The 23,512-nt window shown below is 41.1% G+C and overlaps 1 protein-coding gene across 1 annotated transcript in view; it reads right to left on the bottom strand.

The window, feature by feature from the left end:
• The window catches only part of LOC126259316 (titin homolog), a 951,541-nt gene that overhangs the window by 96,393 nt on the left and 831,636 nt on the right, over window positions 1-23,512 (bottom strand). Inside the window, exons 38-39 of the mRNA XM_049955994.1 lie at window positions 15,874-16,051; window positions 11,945-12,162 (exon numbers count right to left, since the gene is read on the bottom strand). Coding sequence (XP_049811951.1) covers window positions 11,945-12,162; window positions 15,874-16,051 — 396 coding nt within the window. The remainder of the gene's footprint in view (window positions 1-11,944; window positions 12,163-15,873; window positions 16,052-23,512) is intronic.

Here is a 23,512-nt window from a genome sequence, read left to right on the forward strand (position 1 = left end):
TAACAGAACGCAGCATGTCATTCTCAATGGAGAGAAATCTTCCGAAGTAAGAGTGATTTCAGGTGTGCCGCAGGGGAGTGTCATAGGACCGTTGCTATTCACAATATACATGTTGTGGATGAGATCTGAAGTTCACTGAGGCTTTTTGCAGATGATGCTGTGGTGTATCAAGAGGTTGTAACAATGGAAAATTGTACTGAAATGCATGAGGATCTGCAGCGAACAGACGCATGGTGCAGGGAAGGAATCTCAATGTTGTTGTTGTTGTTGTGGTCTTCAGTCCTGAGACTGGTTTGATGCAGCTCTCCATGCTACTCTATCCTGTGCAAGCTTCTTCATCTCCCAGTACCTACTGCAACCTACATCCTTCTGAATCTGCTTAGTGTATTCATCTCTTGGTCTCCCTCTACGATTTTTACCCTCCACGCTGCCCTCCAATGCTAAATTTGTGATCCCTTGATGCCTCAAAACATGTCCTACCAACCGATAACTTCTTCTAGTCAAGTTGTGCCACAAACTTCTCTTCTCCCCAATCCTATTCAATACCTCCTCATTAGTTATGTGATCTACCCATCTAATCTTCAGCATTCTTCTGTAGCACCACATTTCGAAAGCTTCTATTCTCTTCTTGTCCAAACTGGTTATCGTCCATGTTTCACTTCCATACATGGCTACACTCCATACAAATACTTTCAGAAACGACTTCCTGACACTTAAATCTATACTCGATGTTAACAAATTTCTCTTCTGCATAAACGATTTCCTTGCCATTGCCAGTCTACATTTTATATCCTCTCTACTTCGACCATCATCAGTTATTTTACTCCCTAAATAGCAAAACTCCTTTACTACTTTAAGTGTCTCATTTCCTAATCTAATCCCCTCAGCATCACCCGATTTAATTTGACTACATTCCATTATCCTCGTTTTGCTTTTGTTGATGTTCATCTTATATCCTCCTTTCAAGACACTGTCCATTCCGTTCAACTGCTCTTCCAAGTCCTTTGCTGACTCTGACAGAATTACAATGTCATCGGCGAACCTCAAAGTTTTTACTTCTTCTCCATGAATTTTAATACCTACTCCAAAGTTTTCTTTTGTTTCCTTTACTGCTTGCTCAATATACAGATTGAATAACATCGGGGAGAGGCTACAACCCTGTCTCACTCCTTTCCCAACCACTGCTTCCCTTTCATGCCCCTCGACTCTTATAACTGCCATCTGGTTTCTGTACAAATTGTAAATAGCCTTTCGCTCCCTGTATTTTACCCCTGCCACCTTCAGAATTTGAAAGAGAGTATTCCAGTTAACATTGTCAAAAGCTTTCTCTAAGTCTACAAATGCTAGAAACGTAGGTTTGCCTTTTCTTAATCTTTCTTCTAAGATAAGTCGTAAGGTTAGTATTGCCTCACGTGTTCCAACATTTCTACGGAATCCAAACTGATCTTCCCCGAGGTCCGCTTCTACCAGTTTTTCCATTCGTCTGTAAAGAATTCGCGTTAGTATTTTGCAGCTGTGACTTATTAAACTGATAGTTCGGTAATTTTCACATCTGTCAACACCTGCTTTCTTTGGTATTGGAATTATTATATTCTTCTTGAAGTCTGAGGGTATTTCGCCTGTCTCATACATCTTGCTCACCAGATAGTAGAGTTTTGTCATGACTGGCTCTCCCAAGGCCATCAGTAGTTCTAGTGGAATGTTGTCTACTCCCGGGGCCTTGTTTAGACTCAGGTCGTTCAGTGCTCTGTCAAACTCTTCACGCAGTATCTTATCTCGCATTTCATCTTCATCTACATCCTCTTCCATTTCCATAATACTGTCCTCAAGTACATCGCCCTTGTATAAACCCTCTATATACTCCTTCCACCTTTCTGCCTTCCCTTCTTTGCTTAGAACTGGGTTGCCATCTGAGACAAGCCTCTACATCCTTACATTTGTCCTCTAGCCATCCCTGCTTAGCCATTTTGCACTTTCTGTCGATCTCATTTTTGAGACGTTTGTATTCCCTTTTGCCTGCTTCATTTACTGCATTTTTATATTTTCTCCTTTCATCAATTAAATTCAATATTTCTTCTGTTACCCAAGGATTTCTATTAGCCCTTGTCTTTTTACCTACTTGATCATCTGCTGCCTTCACTACTTCATCCCTCAGAGCTACCCATTCTTCTTCTACTGTATTTCTTTCCCCCATTCCTGTCAACTGTTCCCTTATGCTCTCCCTGAAACTCTCTACAACCGCTGGTTCTTTCAGTTTATCCAGGTCCCATCTCCTTAAAGTCCCACCTTTTTGCAGTTTCTTCAGTTTTAATCTACAGGTCATAATCAATAGATTGTGGTCAGAATCCACATCTGCCCCTGAAAATGTCTTACAATTTAAAACCTGGTTCCTAAATCTCTGTCTTACCATTATATAATCTATCTGATACCTATTAGCATCTCCAGGATTCTTCCAGGTATACAACCTTCTTTTATGATTCTTGAACCAAGTGTTAGCTATGATTAAGTTATGCTCTGTGCAAAATTCTACAAGGCGGCTTCCTCTTTCATTTCTTCCCCCCAATCCATATTCACCTACTATGTTTCCTTCTCTCCCTTTTCCTACTGACTGAATCTCAATGTAGACAAGTGTAATGTGCTGCGAATACATAGAGAGATAGTTCCCTTATCATTTAGCTACAAAATAGCAGGTCAGCAACTGGAAGCAGTTAATTCCATAAATTATCTGGGAGTACGCATTAGGAGTGATTTAAAATGGAATGATCATATAAAGTTGATCGTCGGTAAAGCAGATGCCAGACTGAGATTCATTGGAAGAACCCTAAGGAAATGCAATCCAAAAACAAAGGAAGTAGGTTACAGTACACTTGTTCGCCCACTGCTCAACAGTGTGGGATCCGTACCAGATAGGGTTGATAGAAGAGATAGAGAAGATCCAACAGAGAGTAGGATCATTGAGTAATCGCGAAAGTGTTACGGAGATGATAGATAAACTCCAGTGGAAGACTCTGCAGGAGCTTGGTACGGGCTTTTGTTAAAGTTTCGAGAACATACCTTCACCGAAGAGTCAAGCAGTATATTGCTCCCTCCTACGTATATATTGCGAAGAGACCATGAGGATAAAATCAGAGAGATTAGAGTCCACACAGAAGCATACAGACAATCCTTCTTTCCACGAACAATACGAGACTGGAATAGAAGGGGGAACCGATAGAGGTACTCAGGGTACCCTCCGCCACACACCGTCAGGTGGCTTGCAGAGTATGGAAGTAGATGTAGATAGTTCAGACATAAACCACATATATTTTTAACATATAAAAGTTTCTGTAATATAAACAACAATGTACAGGTTTTCTGTGAAAAGTGACTGCAAGAAAGAAAATGATGTGCTGTGCTCTCCCTGTGAAAATGTGTACTTTAGTTTTCATTGTCACAGTCTGTTGTAACTAGAGTAGCAGGGTACTTAAACTATTGTACAAATTATTTCTCCCACCTATATTCTTTCTCATTACATATAATTTTAATTGAAAATTGTAGACACAGTACTGTGCTGTTTAGTTTTCTTTCTCACAGTTGGATTTCAGCGAAAACAGGAAAGTTGCATTTATGGCTTATCAGCTTCTGATTAGAATACTATTACAGAATCTGAATTTGCAGTAACAATAAATAAGGCTCGAGGTCAGAGAGAGGGGGAAGAGACAACTGACATGGGGTGCGGGTAAGGAGGAGGAATGGGGCAAGGAGGAAGGTGCAGAGGGGGGGGGGGGGGAGGATGCAGAATGGGGCGGGTGAAAGTGTAGTGCTGCTTGTGGGAATGTGTGAGGAAATGGGGGAGACAGGTGCAATTGGGAAGGGGTAGGTAAGCGGAGGACAGGGATTTACAAAGGTGGAGGCCAAAGAAGTTACAGGAATGTAGGAAATGATGCAGGGAGAGTTCCCTCTGTGCAATTCAGAAAAACTGGTGTTTGTAGCAAGGACACAGGTGGTGGCACAGGCTGTGAAGCAATAATTGAAGTGAAGCACATTTTGTTGTGCTGCACATGGCCTCGCCACAGTGGCTACACCGGTTCCCGTGAGATCACAAAAGTTAAGCGCTGTCGTGTGTGGTCGGCACTTGGACGGGTGACCATCCAGGCCGCCATGCGGTGTTGCCATTTTTCGGGGTGCACTCGGCCTCGTGATGCCAATTGAGGGGCTACTCGACTGAATAGTAGGGGCTTCGGTCAAGAATACCATCTTACGACCGGGAGAGCGGTGTGCTGACCCCACGCCCCTCCTATCCGCATCCGTAGGCCACTCGTGGCCTGAAGACGGAATGCTCGGCCACAGTTTGTCGGTCGCCCTTCATACCCACAGGCAGTTTGTTAGTCGTTATCCCCATGTAAAAAGAAGAAGAGTGGTTGTAGCTTAGTTTGTAGATTATGTGACTGCTTTCACAGGTAGCCCTGACTCTGATAGGACAGAATATGCCTTTGACCAGACTGGAATAGGTGTTGGTGCGAGGATATATGGGACAGGTCTTACACCTAGGTCTATTGCAGGGATATGAGCCATGAGGCAATGGACTGCAAAGTAGGTATGGATGAGGATACTGCATATGTTCGATAGGTGGCAGAATATGACTAGAAGGGATATTCCTCATTTTTGGGCACGACAAGAGGTAGTCAAAACCCTGATGGAGACTGTTCTTCAGTTGCTCCAGACCTTGGTGGTTCTGAGTCAAGAGGGGAGTGCTCCTTTGTGGCCATACAGTGGGTATGCGGGAGGTGGTAAGGGCTGTAGAGACAAGGACAGTAGATGTGTTTATGTACAAGTTAGGGAGGGTATATTTGGTCTGTGTGTAGCACTGAAAGACCTGAGTTGAAACAAGGCCCCAGGAGTAGACAACATTCCACTAGAACTACTGACGGCCTTGGGAGAGCCAGTCATGACAAAACTCTACCATCTGCTGAGCAAGATGTACGAGACAGGCGAAATACCCTCAGACTTCAAGAAGAATATAATAATTCCAATCCCAAAGAAAGCAGGTGTTGACAGATGTGAAAATTACCGAACTACCAGTTTAATAAGTCACAGCTGCAAAATACTAACGCGAATTCTTTACAGACGAATGGAAAAACTGGTACAAGCCGACCTTGGGGAAGATCAGTTTGGATTCCGTAGAAATGTTGGAACACGTGAGGCAATACTGACCTTACAACTTATCTTAGAAGAAAGATTAAGGAAAGGCAAACCTACGTTTCTAGCATTTGTAGACTTAGAGAAAGCTTTTGACAATGTTGACTGGAATACTGACTTTCAAATTCTAAAGGTGGCAGGGGTAAAATACAGGGAGCCAAAGGCTATTAACAATTTGTACAGAAACCAGATGGCAGTTACAAGAGTCGAGGGGCATGAAAGGGAAGCAGTGGTTGGGAAGGGAGTAAGACAGGGTTGTAGCCTCTCCCCGATGTTATTCAATCTGTATATTGAGCAAGCAGTAAAGGAAACAAAAGAAAAATTCAGAGTAGGTATTAAAATCCAGGGAGAAGAAATAAAAACTTTGAGGTACGCCGATGACATTGTAATTCTGTCAGAGACAGCAAAGGACTTCTAAGAGCAGTTGAACGGATGGTCGAAGTAGAGAGGATATAAAATGTAGACTGGCAATGGGAAGGAAAGCGTTTCTGAAGAAGAGAAATTTGTTAACATCGAGTATTGATTTAAGTGTCAGGAAGTCGTTTCTGAAAGTGTTTGTATGGAGTGTAGCCATGTATGGAAGTGAAACATGGACAATAAATAGTTTGGACAAGAAGAGAATAGAAGCTTTCGAAATGTGGTGCTACAGAAGAATGTTGAAGATTAGGTGGGTAGATCACGTAACTAATGAGGAGGTACTGAATAGGATTGGGGTTAAGAGAAGTTTGTGGCACAACTTGACTAGAAGAAGGGATCGGTTGGTAGGACATGTTCTGAGGCATCAAGGGATCACAAATTTAGCGCTGGAGGGCAGCGTGGAGGGTAAAAATCGTAGAGGGAGACCAAGAGATGAATACACTAAGCAGATTCAGAAGGATGTAGGTTGCAGTAGGTACTGGGAGATGAAGGAGCTTGCACAGGATTGATTATTGTGGAGAGCTGCATCAAACCAGTCTCAGGACTGAATACCACAACAACACAACAACATTTGGTCTGTGAAAGCCTCAGTGGGACCCTTGTTACACTTGGAGTTGGACTGCTTGTCACTACAGATGTGATGATCATGGGTGGCAATGCTGTATTGAAGTGACTTCTTGGTATGGAATGGGTGGCAGCTGTAGAAGTGGAGGTATTGCTGATGGTTGGTATGTTTGATAAGGACGTAGGTACTGATGTAGCTACCTCTGAGGTGGAGGTCAACATCGAGGAAGGAGGACCAGGTGAAGCAATGGGGAAGAAGGTGTTGAGGTTTTGGAGGAATGTGGACAGGGTGTCAACACCCTTGGACCAGATCATGAAGATATCAATGAATCTGAACCAGATGAAGGTTTTGGGATTCTGGTTGGTTAGGAAGGATTCCTTGAGATATCCCATGAATTGGTTGGCACAGAATGGTGCCAAAAGAGTGCTCATTACTGTAACACACATTTGTTTGTAGGTGATGCATTCAAAGGAGAATTAATTACTGGTGAAGAAGTACAACTATCAGTCACAGTCGGATTCCATAGTAAGGAAAAAACACTTTGTACAATTACTAATTCTCTCTTGTAGTAAAATGGAAATAAAATTTTTGGTCCACTACCTACTTAGGTCACATGTACACTGAAACTGATTAAGTGGGCACTTATTTCCAATAAGGAAGAGAAGAACGATGTGTCCACAGTTCACTGTTCCTGACCTGTACATACTACCATTTGAATTACCAACAAGTAGAACTGACAGCTGTTCGACACTGCAAGTGATGACTTGTACAGACTGCATCAAAATTGATTACAAATTATCACAGATAACATTAAAAAGTAAAATGCATCATATAAAAAACTTAATTTTGTAGGAATTTTCTGGTAGAATGTAAATATTTTAGGAGTAAAGGATACCACTCACTGAAAAGCAGACTTGTTGAATCGTCCCAAATACACAGAAGAGTCAGTTACAATCAGGGCTTGATTATCTATCTATCATGCCCTAAAATGAAGGACATCCTACCCAGATCCTTCCCACCCATCCTAAAGTGGTGTTCCATCATCCACCCAATTGCCACAGTATCCTACACAATCCCTATGTCATTCCCACTCCTAACCCCTAGCCACAGGGATCGTATCCCTGTGGAAGACCCAGCACTTCCTATTCCACTCGTGACACAGGCTTATCTATGAAAGCAGCCATGTCATATACCAACTCTGCTGCAAACCTTGCATAGCTTCTTCTGTGAGTATTTTAGCATATGCAGGGCTGTGCACCTGCATATTTGACCACATTTATGTATAAGCTTGGCATGTCAAATATGGCCTCTGCCTCAATGCGCAGGATGTTTAAAGCCTCCTGCAATTGCCACTGCAATCAGGGGTGCCAGCCACACCATTACAGGTCGTGGTACATCATGCAGCACTTTGGCACCTACTTGCGTCCAAGTGGGCAAGTGTCCATGTGACACGATGCATATACTCTTCCATCAGACACATACTTATGTCAGTGCATCGCCTGTCAATTGTGCATTAGACCCCAGGCTCCGACTAACCAACAGCCAGTACAAGTTGCATATACGGTTCAGAAGCCTGCCTCTGCTGCTGCCTGCCAATGTGCCATCACACTCTCTCCATGGGCCTCGTAAGATGTTGCACTTCCACTGGCCACTCACGAGGGCATCACTTCACAGTATGTGCAAGTTACTGCCCACGAGACCATAGCCTCAAGGGGCCATGTCAAAAAGGTGTGTTGTTGCTCATCAAGGGGCAGCCTATGAGATCTCAGCCTTGTGGGGCTGTGTCATGATTTATCCTTCCTACTCCACATCACTTTGACATTTATGTGCACCTATTACACACTGTCGAAGATCGGTATTTCTGTTACCAAGTAGTGTGGAGAGTCATTCTCAGAATGTATATGTAGTTTAGTCTTGTTAATAAACAGCTGTTATAGCAAAGTGGCAGGAGTGAAGTACTTCACTACTGTCAGTTACACCACTCAGTTAAGAATGCTTCGGTAAAGGCAATGAGGCTAATGGTTTTGGGTGGGTATCAGTGCTCTCCTCACATCTACCAAGATCAGTAATGGTGATGAGGCTCATTCACACGTGTTTTAGTAATTTTTGATATGTATTAGTTAGTTTTCCTGGAGAACGGTTTCTTTTTCAACACTGTTCATGGGTTTTCAACCAAATGGATTTTTGCTTCTGTACTAGTTGATTTTGATGAGGCAATGTATTCATGCTTATTGCGCTGTCAATTGGTTGTCTCGATTTTGGTTGGTGTTTATTTGAGTTCATTTCGCAAATGGCTTCAAAGGTTTTTAGTAGTTGCAAGTATGTGAACTTGGTTTCTTGGTAGTTGTACTGTTTTTCTGCATAGGTCAGGAGGCCCAGTCATGCTATTTACAAGTGTGAATTCTCTTAATTGATGCTGCAAGTCTATGTTGTTTTCATTGTTTAAAGGTTCTAGTTCCACTTTACTGGCAGCAAGGTTTCAGTGTCATTTTTTATTATCATGTCTATCCAATCGGCAGAGCTCTCTTACACTCTAGTCACTCAGTTACAGGGTATGCAAATTCGGAACCTGTCACAGAGCATAACTCAGGTGACTCACGTTTTGGCTAGAAAAGCCATGTCTCAGCATGCCATTCCCATTCCTACACTGATTTTTCAGGTGTTTGACAGTCACAAAGTGGAGTGGGCCCTATACCACAACAACTGGGGATAAACTTCATAGCATATGGCACATAAGATAAGCAACACAGTGGTTGTTTTACTGTAAGTGCGGACGCAGAAGTCTTTTGTCTGTGTCGTCAATTTTTCCCAGACTCTCATCTGGAGGAGAAAGACTGTGACTTGTTAGTGGGATGGTTAGACAGTTGCTTTCGGTTGTGCCAAGTGTGTGCCATTTTTTTGGTTACTGAGAGACAAGCTCCCCCACAGTGTTCAAGTGAGCAAGATCATGTACAGTATTCAGATTGGGCATCAATTCTTTTGTGAATGGTAAGTTGGACACTTTAAGCCAGACAGTGTGCGACATTGTCATGCCTCATGGCCCTCAGTTTCATGTTCATAGAGTTCTACAGCGGAAGTCCCTCTGCTCTCAGCCCAGCCCTTGCATATGATGCTATCGACAACTGGTCCTGCCACGGCCAGCCCTGTTATGGCCAGCCCCCACATTGTCACCGAGCCTATTGATGATGACTCCTACCTTATTGTCATAGCCGTCCCTCCCATCACCAGCCCTGTTGATAATTCTGCCAGCCTTCTCATCAGTCCAGTCATCACCAGCCCTATCGTGGCCAACCCCACTGTCGTCACCAACTGTAATGACGATGATGCCACCTTTCTTCTTGACAGTCCAGTCATCAATGGCCCTGTCATAGACGGCCCTCTCTACGCTGTAGCTGGTACACTTGACTCGATGGTGTCGCCATGACCGGCTCAGTTGCCTCTCACTGATGGCCCTGCTGCCAGTATCACTGTCCGTGCTGGAAACACAGTTCCATCATGTGTTCTTCTGTGTCTTGGGTAGCGCATTCATGGAAATTTTGCTGCACGCCCAACCTACCCCCGGCCGTCCCTGCCATTGCCTCCATAGGCCAGTTATCGTTCCCCACATGGCCACGGCATGTTTCTTTTGTTGGTATCATTTCCTTGTGGTGCTTAATGGATTAGTTGTATATATTCTTGTGAACTGCACTGAGATTTTGGAAGTCTTTGTGAAATGTGTATGTGCTTTTTCTATTCTTGTGTCTCAGATGTCAATGGTCCCGCATCACATGCTCAGCAATCTTGTTAGTTGTATCTTGCATTCTTATTCAAATGTTCATGTTAATCCTTGGGTTCTTTTTATGCACAGAATTTTGATTTCATTCAACACTTACAGAATGCATGGTTGTGTTCCAGTATTCAGCGATTTGTAGGTCACTTTTCAGGAACATGTTTACACAATGGCTGATTGTACTATAATTCCATTCCAGTTTGGGACACCCTACATCCGTGGCTGCGTTGTACCTTCTGCCTTGGTTCCTATGCTTCTCTGAGATCGTTGCACCATATCTATTTATGGGTGGACAGGTGTGGTACGCAGGACTGCAGCCCACTACAGTTACATATATGCTTTCTGGGTAAAGTAAGACCCCAGCCTCAGCTCGCATGGTTTTTATCAGTACAAGGGTCACAGACGTGTGTACTGGGAAACCTCCTGCAGCTGCCACAGCATCCAGGTAAACCACATGAGGCACTATGTGGCATGCAAATTGCAGCACACATCATGGCAGTCAGGCACCTACGTGCACCTGCACAGTCACGCGTCCACGTGACACTGCACATGCACTCTTCTGGACACGTACATGGGTTGGCACTCTGCCCCTCAATGACGAGTTACGCTCCAGACCCTGACCAACCAACAGCCACTACAAGTCACAGATATGGATCACATGTCTGCCACTGTCACTGCCATTGCCCACCAAAGTGCCATCGCATCCTCATCAAGAGCTACATGAGACACTGCACTTCCATCAGCTGCTCACGAGAGCACCACTTCACAGTATCTGCATGTGATTACCTGCGAGCCCACTGTTTTGAGGGACTGTGCCTTAGCAGCAGCTTGTTGCTCATCAGTGGACTGTCTACGAGTTCCCAGCCTTGTGCAACTGTGTTGTGATTTATCCTTCCTGCTCCATACCGCTTTGATGTTTACTGACTTCGTTGTAGTGTGCACCTGTTAGGCACTGTCAAGGGTTGACATTTCTATTATCAAGTTCTGCAGACAGTTGTAGTCTTGTTAATAAATACTTGTTCTTGCAAAGTGTTTATCTCACTACTGAGAGTTAACCCCTCAGCTAAGGACACTTTAGGTGTTGGTTTTCTGAGTGTATTTACACTATAGCTTGAGAAAGGATTACTCCAAATGCTAACAAGTTTTCTTTTTTCCCTTGTGTGCCTGTTGATGACACAACACTTCTGCTTTTTGGTGAGTGGTCTACTCTACACCTACAATATTTACATATTAAAAACTTACAAAGTTTAGATGTATGGACAGAAAAAAATTTTATGATGCACTCTTTAGGATCATACTAAACAGCAAAACATCATCACACACTGACTGGCAAAGCCTGGCCTGTGCTGTGCTCAGTAGTGGAAGTAGAACACTTAATACACTTAGAAATGTGAAATATAATGTAAACTTTTGTATTTCTCTTAAAAAAATGAAAAAAAAGTTTCTTTTGTTAACCTTGAAGTGTCTCTTGTACATCAAATCAAATGATTTGAAAATTATACATAATGAGATGAATAAATCACATATCACATGTGTCATTTGGTGGGAGAGAACAAGCACACTGGACTATCTAAATAGGCTGACAATAAAGGATGCACAAAAAAATCACACAAATATGTTGAAACATGGTGGACATTCAAAATCCATGAAAGGTAGATGTACATAAAATAGGACTGTAAAAACAGTACTAAGTGAGCTTGAGCTTAATACAAATGAATAGCTCTCAGATTTTGGTAGTATTCTGGTCGAATATCTGTAATAATTCACAGGAGACTAGAGTGGAATGATAGAAGCAAATAAAACTGTTCTGCCAATCTGTAGCATTTAAAATTACAAAGAATGCATTTATCAAATATTCAAATAGATGCATAATTTTACATCAAGGATCTGTTATCTCCTGTACTCCCCCATCCAGTGTGAGACCTGTAGCTACATGTTCCATATAGATGAAACATCTTTGGGTGCCCACACTGTCAATGGAATTTATTGAATACTGCTGTGATAAAGGTACGCACCTGAACTGGAGGTTTGGCACCAGACTGCTTGAAAGACTCCTGTGACTCAGAAGAATAACTGTGCACTTCTACTTTCGGGTCTGTGCCTGTAGTCAAAGTTGATGATGTCACTTGACTTGTAGATGACTGCATAAATACAGATCTCTTCACACTGAAAGATGAAGATTCTATTTGCTCTGAAATGTTGCTGTTCAGCAGTGAAGGCAGAGTAGGCGGATCTGAAAATAATGACAAAAAATTAAAAATTAGAAAGAAATCTGTCTCATCAACAGGATGGTCTTAAGCTGGCTGTTATGGTCTTCAGTCCGAGCACTGGTTTGATGTGTCTCTCCACGCTCGTCTATCCTGTGCAGGCATCTTCATATCTGAATAACTACTGCAACCTACATCCATTTTGCCCTACTTGCTGTATTCACTTCTTGGTCTCCCTCAATGATTTTTACCCCACACACTTGTCACCAATACCAAATCAACAATTCCTTGCTGCCTCAGAAAGTGTCGTATCAACAGATCCCTTCTTTTAGAAAACTTGTACCATAAATTTCTTTTTCTCCAGTTCGATTCAGTACCACTTCATTAATCTAATCTTCAGCATTCTTCTATAGCACCACGTTCCAAAAGCTTCTATTCTCTTCTTGCCTGTACTGCTTGTTATTCACGTTTCATTTACATACAAGGCTACAATTTGGAAAAATACCTTAAAAAAACATCATACATACATACAAACACATACTTACCAGCAGTTATGGATCCTGATCATATGCCAATCTTAGAATGTTGCTCCACATGTGGTGATCTTGTGCACTTTGGATCCAGTTCTCATGGACACCCAATCACTGAAGATCATTCTGCCATTCATCCTCCCATCACTTCCTTAGTCTCGCAACTGCACAAGTTCCATCAGGTTTTCCCGTAAGCACTGCCTTAGCCTGGCACTTTTCTGGCCTCCTGGTGATAAGCCCTACCAGGCTTATCCTCCACACATTCATTTTTTGAACAATGTTCACTTGTTGCATTAGCTCGTACAGTTCCCGGTTCTTTCTACATCTCTTCATGGACTTCCTAACACTTAAATTAATATTCACACATTCTTTCAGTCTTTTCATCAGCACCAGTTCTAGTTAGTATATAAACCTGTACTACTGTGGTGGGCATTGGCTTCTTGTCTATTCTGCTTACAATAATGTGTTAGCTATGCTGTTCACAATAGCTTACCCACAATTCTATTTTCTTATTCATTATCATGCCTACTCCTATATTACCTGAATTGGATCTTGTACACCCTGTACTTACCTGACCAGAAGTCATGTTCTCCCTGTCTCCACACTTCGAAAATTCTCACTCTATCTAACTTCAACCTATGTGATTCCCTTTTTAAATTCTTCAACCTGCCTATTCAATTAAGGGATCTAACTTTCTATGATCTGATTATAAAATGCCAGTCTCGTTTTTCCCAATGACGATGTCTTTGTGAGTAGTCCCTGCCAAGAGATCCAAACGGAAGACTATTTTACCTCCAGATTATTTTTATCCAAGAGGATGATATCAACATTTAACCATAGAGAATAGATTCTTGTCCTCAAGAAAAATAATGAATGCAGTCTACCCTAGGTTTCAGCCATTTGCAGCGCCAGCTCAGCAAGGTAATGTTGGCAAAAGTTACAAGGCCAGATCAGTGAGCTGTCCAGACTGTTGTCGCAACAGCTACAGAGGGGGCTGCTGCCTGTCTTGAGAAACCATATGTTTCTCTGGGCTCTCCACAGGTACTCCTTCATTGTGGCTGCACCTGTAGTATGGCTATTTGTATCATTGAGGCACTCAAGCCTGGCTATTTGTATCATTGAGACACTCAAGCCACCCCACATCAGCAAAGTCCGTGGTTACTGGAAGAGGCCCAGGGTTCATAAAGGAAGCATTCTTTCCACCATAACATTATATCAATATTAAGTAAACACTGCATAGCTATCAATGTTATTACATGACAAGAATTACCTCTAACACAGAAACAATGATACACATTCATATGAAATGCAGCAACAAAAATATGAAAGTTTCGTGATAAAATTTGATCCTGACACTTCAGTAACATGGAACATTGGTTGCAGAAAGCAATGGCAGATGCACAAAACATTAACTTTTCTAAATGTTGCCTCTGTTTCAGTTTTCATATTCTCCACTGATGCATCTTCAGTCACCTCAGATACCCAACAAGCTGAGAAATATATGCTCACTCAACTGACTTTTAGCAAACAAACATGATTTTTTCTAGCTATTACTCATAGTTATAAACAAATTATCACCAACAATAAACATATCACTTTCTATGTAGTATTGCAGCTAATTGCTTTTAACTTTATGACCATCTACCTAATTTCCCCTCAATAGAAGAACATAAGCCAAAGCAAACAATGGAAAATCCAGGATGGGATGTAAAAATATTGTGAAAAGGATAGTTGCTACTCACCATATAGCAGAGATAGACACAACAAAAAGGCTGTCACAAGAAAAGCTTTCAGCCAACAAGAGCTTTGTACACACACACACACACACACACACACACACACACATGGCCACAGTCTCTGGCAGCTGAAGCCACACTACGAGCAGCAGCAGCAGTGCATGATGGGAGAGGCAACTGGCTGGGTGTAAGGAGGAGGCTGGGGCAGGGAGGGGGAGGGGTAGCAGGGTAAGGTTGGGGGACGTTGAAGAGCTGCTGGGGAGCATGCAGGGATGAGGTGGAGAGAGGATGGGGCAGCTAGGTGCTGTTGGCACGTTAGACAGAGGGTGGGGGAGAGATGGAGGGGGGGGGGGGGGGGGGCAAGGGTTGCAGAAAAGAAGAAAAGTAAAAAGACTGGGTGCACTGGTGGAATAGAGGGCTGTGTAGTGCTGGAATTGGAACAGGGAAGGGGATAGATGGGTGAGGACTATGACAAATGAAGGTTGGGGCCAGGAGGGTTAGGGGAATGCAGGATATATCACATGGAGTGTTCCCAGCTGTGCAGTTCAGAAAAGCCGGTGTTAGTGGGAAGTATCCATATGTCACAGGCTGTGAAGCAGTCATTGAAATGAAGAATGTCATGTTGGGGATCACACTCAGCAACAGGGTGGTCCAGTTGTTTCTTGGCCATAGTTTGTACAACCAACAAGCTGTCTGTCCAACAAACTGTGGCCAAGAAATAACAGGACCATCCTGTTGCCGAGCACAATGCCCGACATGACTCTCTTCATTTCAATGACTGCTTCTCAGCCTGCACCAGATGGATCCTTCCCACCAACACCAGCTTTTCTGAATTGCGTAGGTGGACACTCTCCCTGCAATACATCCGACATTTCCGTACCCCTCCTGGCCTCAACCTTTGTTAGTCATTTTCCTCACTCGTCTAGCCCCTTCCCTGTTTCCATTCTAACACTACACAGCCCTCTATTCCACCAATGCACCCAGTCTTTTTACTTCTCTCCTCTTTTGCTCCCCCCCCCCCCCCCCTCCAACACCTCTCCACCACCCTCCGCCTAATGCCCCAACTGCACCTAGCTAGCCTACCCTCTCTCCAACTAACTCATACCTGCATGCTCCCCAGCAGCACTTCATCGTCCCCCCCCCCCCACCCCTATCCTGCTTCGTTGACCAAAAGTTTTTTTGTGACAGTCTTTTTGTTGTGCCTATCTGTGACTCAGCTTCTCTGCTATAAGGAGAATAGCAACTCTCCTTTTCAAAATTTTATTATACGCCAAAGTAACTGGTTTATAACACATTAACTGAACTTCTGTAATCCATAGTGTTCAAGAATTGGGAAAAAAGAATACTTCAAACATATCTGCCTATTGTGAAGGACTTAATGCTGATTTTTTTCAATGTGACCTCAATGGCTGATGTGTGTTAAATCTAATTACATATATTTACAAAAACATTCACATTTTGTTTAACTAACCTTGTACGGTGAGTAAAGCCAGACAGGTTGCTTTTCCCACTTCATTTTCTGCAACACAAGCCACTTTGCCAGCATGACTGTTTGCCACACAAGGAATTGTTAGCACCTGACGCTCGCCACTTGTTGAGACTAGAAAATCCTTTCCAGATACGGGTTCATCATTGAAATACCATTTGACCTAGAAATTAAAAAAAAAAAAAGAAATATCAACTGAAAGCAGGTTTGAAGATCACAGTTCTGTTGTAGATCTTAATTTTTCCTCCCTCTGCCCAGTAAACTGATTACTAAGCTACTGTTTAAGATATACTTTCAGCCGTGGCACAGCTTAGCACTATAACAGAGAGGAAACATTATCACAGAGGGGAGCACTACCAGGTTCAACTGATGACTGATCCACAAACATAATTTATGTCTATTACACAGACCACCAACAAATTAAAGATAAATCGTTACACCAATATGAGAAAACATGTATATAAATATATAAACAATAACCTAAATAATCACAAAAAATTATTTAAATAACTTAACCTGACCACAGCCTATAATATTTTATACTATATTGGTGAAGTCTGTCAGAACACTACCATCTTTCATTACATACAAAATTCTTTTTTATTATTTCTTGTGAAAGACAGCTGTAGCCCTGGCAGAAGTAACATGACAGAATATCTTTCTTGTATTAACATTGCCATTTTTTTACAGTACCTTTAGTGCAAATTATCTACATACAATCTGCAAGTCATATCATCTCACAGCGTGAAAACTGCTGGGCATTACAGTTGCAACATCATGAAAGGTGATATGCAAAGCACATGCGCATGCACATACCCACACCTGTGCACACACACACACACACACACACACACACACACACACACACACACACACACACACACACACACACGCACACGTACATGTGGGCATACGCACGCACGCACACACGCGCGCGCGCGCGCACACACACACGCACACACACACACACACACACACAAAACTAGCAGGGAGTGTACTATGTGCAACTACACAAGGTAGGCAGATGTAACACCAATTACATTCTCTACATTGGTGGCGATAAACCCGGTCCCTGCTGCCCATTAGTGAGCATTCCAGCTTTCGTGGTAGGCGGAAGATATTTCAAAAACACTTTCACTGAGTTTTGATAAAATTCCAAAAGAATTTAACACTCATAAATATCTACTATCTGTATCACCTACACATGATTTTAGTTCACAATATTCTTCTTATTATCCTTTTCCTTGAGCCTTTGTTCCACACTGGCACAGGTTTGGCATGGTTATTAATGAATTTGGAGTGATTAGTTTAAAGGATGGCCAGATGCCCTGCTTGTCAGCACCCTGTTACCGCCCATGATGGAGTATGTGTACCACATTGTCTGCTTGTAGAGTTATTCATGTAAAAATGAATAAAGTTTTCGAATCATTTGCTAATCGTGTAAACGAGGCGCGACTTGGGTACCAGACCAGTATTCACCTAGTGGGATCTAGGAAAACGTCTAAAATCCACATCCAGGCTGGCCAGCACACCAAACCCCATTGTTAATCCACTGGGCAGAACTGATCCAGGGCCTGTGCATGTCCCTGTTCTGGAAGTGGTGCTTTAACACGCATGGTTATCTGGTCAGGTATAATTTTAGTTCACATTACATAAGTGAAACTAAATGGCATTATAATGTGACCATAAATTGTTCCATCCCGGAATAGCTCATGCCACACACACACACACACACACACACACACACACACACACAAACCACCACCACCCAAAGAACTGGTAACCAGTGGCGCCCCCACTCCAAACCCAATCGACAATGCAGGACAGGCATACGCAGATGACGATACAAGGCACAGGCTCTTTTGTCCATGGCTGTACTGATCAGCAGATTTGTGAGAATAAGTACGTGCCTACAGCTTAAAACAAAATATTGTGAAATACTATGAGCATATTACTCAAACAAATAAGTACATTCACAACTATTTGCCAGAGTAGCAGAAGATGGGTTTCTTAGAATCTGTTGTAAACACACGACATCCAATGTTTTTAATGCGTCCAGTGAGGCAATGAAACAAAGTTGTTTGTGAGAACATCTTTCTACAAGGCATCCAAATGTTAAGAAAAAGTCCGTTCAATATTTTCAAGATGTATATAAATAAACCTCTAAAATGTGCAACAATCATTGCATCATTTAAGAAACAACATACAGTGAGCAAAGATGGATTAATTGCTGCTTAGCATATTTCACAATTAATTGCAGACAGTAATAAAAACTATAATACTGGGCAAATTGTAATAATACCCTCTATAAAAGAATTCATCTCAAAAGTAATCCATCAGGATACCACCAATTTTAGAAATACTGTCCCTAAGTGATAGCATAGTAAAGCAAAAAACTAAAGACAGCTAATATAGCAAAAAAGAAAACACACAGATTTGTATTCTTCAGAACTCTTCATTTTCCATACAACTGGATGAGTCTGTCATTGTAGATAATAATGCTCTATTGATGGATAATGTACATTATTTTGATGAAAACAATATATTATGAAAAGGAATGCAACTCTCAATACCAAGATCAAACCCAATTAAAAAACTGATTGATTGTTTCAACAGCTTTTCCAAGAGAGTAATGAAGATTTCATTATGTTACTTTTGCACACAGAAGTTTGGTGGCTGTCAAAGCATTTTGTAGTATTATGTGGCAATATCATATAATTTTTTGAAAGTAATAATGAGACCAATCTGGGTCAACAGTTAAAAACAATAAAGAACAATGAATTTATTTGGCACATATTTTCAAGAAATTCAGTGATCCCAATTTGTGGCTTCAGGGAACTACCAAAACACTTATAGGTCAACAAACTCTTCTGTCATTATTTATTGACGAACTGTAACTACTCCATTACAGTCCACTGAAGAGAGAATTGATCACTTTTATGATTATCATTCATAAAAGATGATGTAACTCCTGAAGCTGTTGACAGATTCAGTAACCCCATCAACAAACTTAAGCCGAACATTGAAAAGTGATTTGAAGACATTTTGAAATCGAAGGGATAAAACCAGATGAAAATTTCAGTTACTGCAAATACTGAAGTGGCTGATACAAGTTGCCACGAATAACTGCTAGAAATTAGATACCAAAATGTATCCAAAGATGGAGGTATTATTTTATTTTTTGAATTATTTTTATGAAGAAACCATCATACGGTAAGAACTTTTATATTCCAAAATGAATATATGAAAGATTGAATAACCAACGTCAATTAAAACTCACAGACAGTATGCAAAAGGCATATAAGCAAACTCTATATTACACTCATTTAATTTTTTTATTTTTTATTTATTTATTTTTGGGTAAAAACAAATGAATTTTTAGTAAGTGAGGTCTTCTCCTTCTGGCTACTTACTCTTTTCTCCCTTATTCCATCTTAGCACATTAGGAGGTATATGTTATCATCTCTGAGTATGATATCCGATCTCCTGAATAATAATAATTTTATCCATAATTGCTGTTGCCTGTGTTCACTGTATAAACCTTTTGGCATTATCATATTAATTTTATTCTCATGATTTCATGTGTTCCAGGAGATGTATCAGGAAATTGTGCACACATTGTTTGAAAGCAGAATGATCATTTGCTTATCACACCGAAACATTTAATCTTAATCATCGCAATCTCAAAAAGTCAAACCCGCATATTTATTTTTGTAAAGTCTGAATTAATATTCATTACCACCTTTTATGTGGAAGTTCATATAGTATTTCATGGCCAACAATGATGATGTTAAATATCCCCAAGGGGCCGATACATCAAAAGAGCATGATGTGTGATGGTATAGGTTTTTAATGACAGTAATTCAGTATAATGGAAAATTTGGTTGTTTCTTGATGTGTGTCATATTATTAACCACATTGTACCATCGGATTTGTCGCATAACTTTTGCAAGGTAAACCTTTATTCATGCATTTTATAATTTCTGTAAGATTTAAATATTTCTCTTACTTTGATCTGCCAGAAAGGAAAGATATGCGGTAATATGATGAAGAAAGTAAACATAAATTTGACAGTGTTGGATATGAAAACCTGTGGAAAAAGAAAAAAAAAACTGCTTGTCTTATATCCAAATATATGGAATATAATAATGAGTGTATTGACAGTCTTTCCTATCTGGCGAGGCTCTCCTTGTCTGAAAGTGGTCAAGCTCTACGGAGCAGAGTCTTCACACTGAGTTTACAACCAAACAAATCAGCTGTCACCGAATACTACCTCAAATATAATCATGAAATGAAATATGATGAGGCCAGTGTCGTAGTGCAAGTTTCTGGGACAGCATTATTAAGGATTCTATCGAAATAAAGATGTTAGAAAACCTAATAAATAGGAATGGAGGTTTCAATTTAAATAATGCTTGGTGTATGGCACTCAATTTATTGAAATCTTGCTGACCACCACAACTATCAGAGTTGGAAAATGCTGAGGGAATTCACGTTTCATGAAGTATCGGTAGGAGCTCTGTAAAACAAAAAAGCATCAAAGGGCACCATGGATGTTGGGAATACAAATCTGCTACAAACAGCAGATGAGACCAACATTGGCTAACAGTCTGATTGGAATCCAGGAAACGAGTACACATAATAGCAAACTCGCAGCATCTGAAGAAGATGGCCAAGTCAATTGTCAAAATACAGTGCAGAAAACAGAAACAACCACTTGGCTGAGCACCTGCAAGCTCACTATAAATCAACCACACCACAAAAACCTGAGAGATCAGATCTTCATTTCTTCCTGACAAAACTGAGCCAAATATCCAGTATTTAGTGCTGCAGCATCAGTTTCAAAGATCTAATTAATTATTTAATTATGTAAATATAAATTCATGTGACCTTATGCTTCTGCGTATGTAATCTTTATATATAGAAGGAGATTTGCTGAATGATTCAATGCCTCATCATCGTCCAGCCCAAACCACTAAGGACAGAAACTTGAAATTTCGAGAGGGTCTTGATCTTATACTGTAGTCATAATTTAAGAAGGGATTTTTTGAAATTCCACCCCTAAGTGGCTGAATAGGTGAAGAAACTATTTTAAAAAATATGTTGCTATTAAAGTGATTTTGATGCTGGAACCAATAAAATTGATATTTGGTGATTCAGTCAAAACTAAAAATATAGTGTTTCAGGATTTTTGGAAATTCAAACCCTAAGGTGGAGAAATAGTGGATTAAAGTTTTTTTAAAAATAAATCATTATTAAAGAACTGCTATAGCCTTCACTTAAAACTTCCGAGCTGATAGGCTGTGGTCGATGCATAAAACTTTCTCCTAAAGTGCCATCTCCATCTGTGGGAGAAATCTTCTGGGGCAAAACAGCAAACTGCAATCCAGAACTTGAGGGAGCACTGAATATATGGGCAGTGTCAAGGACACCACAGTACATCACATGACATTGGCTGCGAGATTATCTCTGGTGATGCCAACATACTTGATTGAAAGTAATCAATCGTCACTCATATGGTGCAACACTGACATCCAAATTGAATCAAATATCAAATTTAACACCTTCCCCTTATATGTCAAAATTATTATGGTGCTTGTAAATCTTGATAGCCTCTCTACACATGCGTGCATGGTAATGCACTGTTTTAGATGTGATGCTTGTCTCACTTAATTTTATTTCATGAGCACCCTCTTGGTAAAAATTTTCCGCTACGGATGATTTAGCCGCATGTCCCAGGTGGAAATTCCTCTTGTGTTCAATCAGACAGGTGTTAACACCAGTTTTTGTGGTACCAATATAAACCAGTCCATAACTGCAACGATTTTTATAAACACTTAGTGTAGCCAAAAGATGTCATTTACGTTTCGCCGGTCTTAAAGATTATTTTATTTTCCTGGTGAGCCTCAAGATAGCCTCCACACCCAATGTGATCTGTAATCTTATTAATGAGCAGAAGGAAAAACTTTCCCCTTGGACAGCCTTCGTTCCTCATTGATCCTGATTCTCTCCATGGGGTTAAGGACTCAATCTTTCTCCTAGTTAGAATATCCCTTCCTCTTGAATGACAACCACAGATGTTCAACAACATCTTTTAAATAAGTAGGTTCACAAATTTTATATGCCCTGTCTGCCAAGGTTTTAATCACACCTCTTTTTGTCTGGGGTTGTGGTTAGAATCTTTGTGAGGGTAACAGTCAGTATGTGTGACTTTTCTATATATGCTACTGCCCAAAACCCCTTCCCCTCGCTTGATAACAGACACATTCAAAAAATTCAGTTGGTCATTATTCTCCATCCCTGTAGTAAAATAGATTTTCAGATTGATACAGTTGAGATGTATCAGGAGGACTTCCAATTCCTGTGCACCACGAAAGTATCACCGGCATAGCACTACCACACAGGCTAGTCATTTACTGGCAGTCTGCAATGTACATTGTTCAAAGGTGGAGCAGCACGAAATAATGACCACATCTGCTGCCCAGGCTCAGTCTGACTCGATGCCCCACCATGTTAGAGCCGCTGCTACTGCCAGGGATGGCAGCTCTGCGTACGTCGCACCCTGCTATACTCTATATACACAATAAGGATCTCTTTTTTACTTTCTATCCTTGCTAGTGCCGCAATTTTAATGCCCAGCAGTATATTTACTATAATTTGCATTTGCAAAAATATAAAACTGAATGTGAGGTGGTCTAGCTCAGAATTTTTTTCTGGATGGGTGTGGACAATACCAAAAAAGTTACATTCACATTGGCTGAAGAGCTATACCTTGCCAAAATGGCAAGGTTTACTTTTTACTTCCACCTAGATAAACTACCCATTCCACAAAAAGCAAACTTAATGTAATCAACATTCATCACAGAAAGAAAACTGGCAAGTTACAGTTTGATCAAGAAAAGCTAATACCCACAGTACAGAAGAGGGGACAAGTTATAGGACATGCATACACTCCCTCAATCCTGTTCCTTGTATCAGCAGATTTTTGATTCAGTTAAGAGTTCAAATGGTTCAAATGGCTCTGAGCAGTATGGGACTTAACATCTGCGGTCATCAGTCCCCTAGAACTTAGAACTACTTAAACCTAACTAACCTAAGGACATCACACACATCCATGCCCGAGGCAGGATTCGAACCTGCGACCGTAGCAGTCGCGCGGTTCCGGACTGAGCACCTAGAACCGCGAGACCACCGCGGCCGGCTCAGTTAAGGGTCAAAATGCTTGAGTGACAAGAACTTTGTGTGTTTGGAAAATACATAATGATGCATATTTTTCATAGAAAGTTTTACAGATCACATGATAAAATTGTATTGGTGTGTGCAATGAGAGTCTTTACAAGTTTCCACACATTAATTGATATATCAGAGTGTTATCACAAAAAGAAAACAAAACACTACTCTGCACCACAGCACCTTGTTGTTTCCATTTCACTAATTCTATCATGTATGATGCATGACTACCCCATTTCTGTTTGGTTTATCAAATAGTACATTTTATGAAGTGGTAGTACGGCCTCAGTGGCCAGAGATAGTGGTCATGTGTCTGTGCACTGTGTTTGTGTGAGTGTATGTGTGTTTTCTACTTTGGAAGAAGGCCTTTTGGCCAAAGCCAAAATGTGTATCA

The sequence above is a fragment of the Schistocerca nitens genome, chromosome 5 (genome assembly GCF_023898315.1).
Source record: "Schistocerca nitens isolate TAMUIC-IGC-003100 chromosome 5, iqSchNite1.1, whole genome shotgun sequence".
NCBI lineage: Eukaryota > Metazoa > Arthropoda > Insecta > Orthoptera > Acrididae > Schistocerca > Schistocerca nitens.